The sequence below is a fragment of the Brassica oleracea genome, chromosome C9 (assembly GCF_000695525.1).
Source record: "Brassica oleracea var. oleracea cultivar TO1000 chromosome C9, BOL, whole genome shotgun sequence".
NCBI classification, from domain to species: Eukaryota; Viridiplantae; Streptophyta; class Magnoliopsida; order Brassicales; family Brassicaceae; genus Brassica; species Brassica oleracea.
In genome coordinates, this window is record NC_027756.1 from 25,511,739 (window position 1) to 25,517,738 (window position 6,000).

The following is a 6,000-nucleotide window of genomic DNA, read 5'->3' on the forward strand; positions in this document are numbered from 1 at the left end:
ACTGCGGCCTTGGTCGTCGGAAATTCGTCGGATTTTGTTGGAATTTTTGGTAACTTTTCTTCTGTAAACACGAGTTTTCCTCATTCCCCAAAAGAAAAAAATCATGTCTACTCTTTATTATTTTTGATCGTGGATGGATAAACTTCATATGGATTCAAACACCAATATACTGAAAGAAGAATACACAAGAGGTATTAGTAAATTCATGATGTTATCTCAACGACAACCAGAAGCAAATACCGGTATGTTAAGATGTATCTGCTCTACTTGTAAAATAATAGGAATATTAAAAATTAGGATGTTTGGACTCATTTGTACTTGAAAGGGTTTACACCGAGTTACAAGATTTGGTATCTTAATGAAGAAACTGATTATGAATATGGTAGTACTAGTGAACCTTAGAATGCAGATAGGTTAGAAGAACATATACTGGAGAGCTGATGAGGGCCGGGATAAATGCAAATTTTATCAGGATATGAGAGGAAGAGTTCTGGTGCCATACAAAAGAATGTGGTATTTGCCTTTAACGGAAAGATTGAAGATGTTGTAAGCTCAACCAAAGATATGGCATGCAGAGCACTCAACAAATGGTGAAATTAGACATCCTTCAAATACAAAAGTTTGGAAGCATTTCCAATCAACATATCCATAATTTTTGTATGAGAGAAGATATGTCTACCTTAGATTATGTAATGATAGTTTCAACCCATTTGGAAAGCATGGAAGACAATATTCTATATGGCCAATAATTTTCACACTGTACAATATACCGCCAAATTTTTGTATGCAATAAGAGTTTGTGTTCCTCTCCATGCTCTATATGAGTTGCAACAACTATGAACGCATAGTGTTTTTACATACGAAATTCGTATAATTTTTTTTTCAGATGCGAATAAGTGATTTTTTAGCATATGGCAGACTATTTGGATGGACTAACGCATAGAAAACTATCATGTTTATATTGCCAAAATAGCACAAATACTTTCCAACTAAAACAAGCACGAAAAAATGTGTTAGTTGATTTTACCACCCGGTCATCTATATCCTTAGAGTAATGCAGCTTTTGTAATTGACGCATTTGAAAATACAGTCAACAAGAAATCTGCATAATGGAGAAGGAAAAAAACATAGCATATCTCCGGTAGGTAAAAGGAGAAAACGAGAAAATTTGTGTCAACTAGTTCCAGATGTTTAAACTATTAACGGGAAAGGAATTTAAAAAAAAAAATTAACACCATAATACTAAGATTCGTCTTCGTTTGGTCTTGTTCGGTTGAGATAGAATCTACAGATGCGTACATCGTAAGACAATATTTACAGAAGTTTTCGCATCATACAACAAAGCAAGAATCAACCTTTCATTTTTTCTTGGCATCGATAAACATAGCACGCGTCCAGTGTTCAACATCCTCAGACTGCGATGGTGGTGGAGGGTACTTTGGATGCTCCACCAAATCCCATCCGTTCATATCGTTGTTCTTCCGGGTCTCCGATGATTCAGTTGCAGAGAGATAACTAGCTGTTGAGTTCGTATCCTGGTTATAAATTGCGTTCCTCTGCCAGAAAATATTAGTGTTTTAGAGATTTTACTAGGACAACAGAAATATGGAAAAATAAAACATTAATCCCAATCGACATTTACAAAATTTTACTCATTTCCGGGAGAGTTGGATTTAAACCTATAAATGTGTTGTACGACATTACTGGAAACAGTATGAATTTTTAAATCGTTAAATGGGTTATAAAGCGACAACTAATGTTCTTGATTATGGTTGGAGTACAAAAATAATACGAAAAAGAAGAATTAACGTGTACCGGAAGATGGGCACTCTCAAGTATGGAGCTTGAGATGACAGAGTGAGCGTTCCAAATGGACTTGTTGAGTTGTTGAGCCTTCTTGCATGATCTGCAACAACAGAACATATGAAAACATCAGGAAGCTAAATCCAAAAACAGCAGGTGTAAAGGATTTTTACAAAAGATGTGGTGTACCTTGAAGAAGCCATTTTCAGAGAGAAAACAGACCGGACCTCCTTTGATGACGAAAGTGTGGCCAATAATTTGGCAAAAGCTTCAAAAGTTGAGGTCTCGGGCGGCACTTCGAGGGAAAGAGAATTGTAACAATACGCAGTCAAGCACGCAACGCTTTTCTTGAGAAGAGCTATTCCTTTCTGTAGATCTCTGTGTGACTCAACCGAATGAGGAGAAGCAGAGGAGTAATTAAAGCTGTTTCTTCCTGTAGAGTCCAGACGCGCTTCTTTCCTATCTGAATCCATGGAAGCAATACCAAAATTGCTGGAGTTTTTATCTGTCCATGAGTTTTCAACGCTTGTTGTACAGTAATTCTGGCGAGGTATGAAGAGAGGATACTCATTGCTGCAACCAGAAGGATGCATTGTTTAGTTTCATTTTATCCATTTCGGAAAAGAGAAAACTATTGTACCTTCGAGTAGAAGGACGTGCGTCCCAATACGAATTTCGTTGCCATATACGGGAGCAAGAGCCCTGTGTGGTGGTGAAAACACAACGGACAGTGAAGTTTAAGTCTTTACTTATATATGCAGTGCAATCTATTGAAGATGAAAATAACATACCGCAAAACCTGAGCTATGGAGTGCAGGAGCGGCTAGGTTGTGAACAACAAGGTTCAGAAGCTGGACCATCAACCTACTCCACATGTCAGAAAATGTCTTACAAAACCAAACACACTAGGGGGAATGTATAGCCTTAAACAAACATTACCCCAAAGACGCAGCGAGTTCTTCTGATGGGATGGAATGAGGATCCAGACCTTTCGGGAGACGTGAATTGCAAATGAGATTAAACGGATCACCTGAACCGTTTTGAATGTCTCCCTCAAAGCCAACCTGAAATACAGTATAGAGAAACTATTGTAAAAACCACAAGTCCAAGAAGCTGTAATATGCAAATAATGAACTTACTTGGCGTTGAGGGAACAACTTGCATATTTGCTTGACAACCACTGACTGCTTGTGAAGGCGCTCAGACGAAATTGCCATCTGCAGTTACGAAAACTAACTCTTTACATATCTGGTTCGAGATTTCATATCCAGAGCACAATATAGTTCCGTTCCGTTCCTTACATGGCCAAGGCTCTGCGTACATATTAGATTGGGAAAATACTTTTCCACTTGCTCTACTCTAATCTTTTCTAGCTGCAAAACCAAAATCCAACATATTTAAAAAAAAATAAAAAAGCATTAATACATTATATACATCAATCACTCTTAAGCTTTGATTTTTTTTCCTACCGTGGAGCGAGCTGAATCGAGAACTCCATATTTAAGTTTGAGATCACGAGATTCTCTGTCAATCTTAGCCTTTCCTGTGAATATTATTACATAAGACACGTTACTTGGGTAGAACTCGGTCCTTGATCCTTGGAGTTTGACTAAAAGCATACCTTGGGTTAGTTGCTCCTTGTTACGCCGAAGACTATTCTTCAAGTTTGAAATCTTCTCGTTTTGAAGGAATCTCCAATTCTTCTGATCATCAGCTTTTCCCTAAACACTCGAGGAGTTTAAGAACAAAAAGAGATAGAGAGTGGTCATGGAGTCTCGTGAGACACAAACCTTAGCTTCCAATAGCTCACTCAGTTTTGAATGCAAAGAATCTCGTCGAGTCTTTAGTGACTTTAACAAAGTATTATACTCAATCAATCTGTTAAAGACAACCAAAAAAAAAAAATCAAACACCGAAAAAGCGGAAATTCTTCAGATTACGAAAGAATCGATGTTACCTATGATTAACGCAAACGCTGCAGATAGAAGCACGATTCGTATTCTCGCAAATTGCGCAATTACTAGATCGTTTTATCATCTTCTAATACTCCGTTTCCTAAACCAAACCCTAAGAAAATTTCTGATTGAGGCTGTCAAGGCGAGAAATATACAGGGCAGAATCAACGGCGGTTCATGGTCGGAGTCGGATACCGGAATAATAAATCGTTGTAGGGTAACGTCGCGGGCGAGCGAGGCGGATTTGTAGACTTTTCGATTTTTCAATGTAAAATAAAAATGCTTGTAAAAAAAAAACATTTTTTTGTTTGTATTCGGCTGCTTGTAATTCTAGTAATTTCTGTAAAAAACTAGAAAATGGTAATATAATATTAACACTTTTATCAAAAAAAAAATTTCCATTTCGATAAATGACAAAAAGAAATAAAATAAATATATCACCAATTTACCGCAAAATCAGTTTTGATACATCCCATAAGTTAACAAGTTAGATATGTAAACTCTCTTTTCTCTCGTCTTCTCCGCTTTGCCTCTCCACTGTTTTGGAGCATGCGTCATTGACGGTGTAAGAGGGCTTTCATTTCTTTAATCCCTTGTTTTTCGCTCTTCTCTTTTTCCTTTCCCTTCTCCATCGATCGTCGATATGTTGTCTGTTGTGGGCTCGTCTCAGGCGTCGCTGCCCTGAGTTCTAGAGCAGTGGCGAGGCGTGTCAAGGGTAGGAGCGTGGGTGGTCTATTCCGCGGTCTGTCGGGGCTCGGTGGTGGTGCTCGGGGTCTCGTTCTGGTTCTTCTGGTGGAGGCTTGCGTGATTGATGAAGAGAACCTGCGTTCTTCATAGGGGGGCTAATGATTTAAGATCTCTTCGCAGGCCCTCTCTTTCTCATCACCAGTGAGAGATTGCTGCAGTCGGCTTAGGTTTTGGGTCTTGGTCATCTACCTCGGTGGTGGTTGTGAGCTGTTGCCGGCAGATATATGTGTAGGTCGTTACGGTTTGTTCTTGTGGCTAGAAGGCGATTCCGTCAAATCTATGCTGATTTCTGAGCTCTCTCTGCTTGTCGGAGTTGGCTGTGGCGTTCTGACGAAGCAAGTAGGTTAGAGCCCTCATGTACGATGTTTGTTAGTCTCCGGTTCTCAGAGGTTGTCCCTCATGCGAGTGTGCTGGTGTTGTCGAATTGGTCTGCTTCCTCGGTGGCGGCATGAGTTGCTTCATTCATTTATTTAGGGAGAGACTCTTCGGATTCAATCCTTGTGGCGTTAGCTTCTTTCATGGCGCAGGTCCCGGTGGCTGTGGAGGGCTTATCTTCCATTCGCCTATCCGAATAAGAGCGGTTTTCTAGCATGTGCTTTGTTTCGGTGGTTAGGTGGAATTCTCTTGAGCTCAATATGTGATGTGCTCCGAATCAGCAGCAAAAACAAATCAAGAAGGTTTGATTTATGGGATTGAGTTTTAAATGACATGGACTTGACGATTTATGAAAATATGTTTATGGACATGCTTCAGCCCAAAGAAAGAAAAGCCCAACAAGAAAATACAAGCAATGGTCGAATAATATATCAATATGACGGCAATTCAAAGACCGTCGACCATGCGGAAGCACGAGACCACCGAAGAGTCTTTTGTTCCAAACTTTCCAAATTCGGTCAAATCATCATTTTGGTCAAATCAAAGTCTTTGGTCAAGTCTTCCTTGTTTTTTTAAGTTGCTAATTTCTATGTTTGGCTAGTCTTTTGCATTACAACCTTTTGTATGCTTTGCCTATTATATAAAGGTCACTTGATCAATGAAATAAAATGAGCTTTGATTATTATTTTTGGAACCTTGAGAATAATTTTCACTTTTCTTTCAATGGTGTGTAATATCAATTGATCTTATCGATCCATCTTGGTGCGTCATACCCAAGGGATCAAACCGATTCGTCCTGATGCGTTATATCCAGGGAATCATCCTCTTTGTTGTCTACGTGCGTCATATCCTAGGATATTGAGTTGGGAATATCAGCAGACTTCAACATCTGCAGTGCGACCCTTCGATCCATTCATTTCTCCCTTGTTGGTCTAGTGTATCATATCTAGCAACAACTGGAGTTGGGAATATCAACAGCCTTCCGCAACTTATGTGCGACCCTTCAATCCACCATTTTTCATTCGATCCGTCTGAGATCATATTCCCATAGTCCGGCTGAGTGATCCTTTCCTAATCACTACAAGAAAACACATGGTTAACGACGAAAATTAACGAGGAA

The 6,000-nt window shown here is 39.3% G+C and overlaps 1 protein-coding gene across 1 annotated transcript; it reads right to left on the reverse strand.

The window, feature by feature from the left end:
- Positions 1-1,199: 1,199 nt before the first annotated feature.
- On the reverse strand, positions 1,200-4,023 carry LOC106313710. Its single transcript, XM_013751605.1, has 12 exons — positions 3,761-4,023; positions 3,594-3,681; positions 3,425-3,524; positions 3,273-3,346; positions 3,105-3,176; positions 2,943-3,020; positions 2,743-2,867; positions 2,595-2,667; positions 2,444-2,505; positions 1,993-2,376; positions 1,816-1,906; positions 1,200-1,556 (listed from the first exon to the last, which is right to left on the reverse strand). Exons 1-12 carry the CDS (start codon positions 3,838-3,840, stop codon positions 1,359-1,361), a joined length of 1,425 nt encoding a protein of 474 aa, XP_013607059.1. The 5' UTR covers positions 3,841-4,023; the 3' UTR covers positions 1,200-1,358.
- Between the last annotated feature and the right edge of the window lie 1,977 nt (positions 4,024-6,000).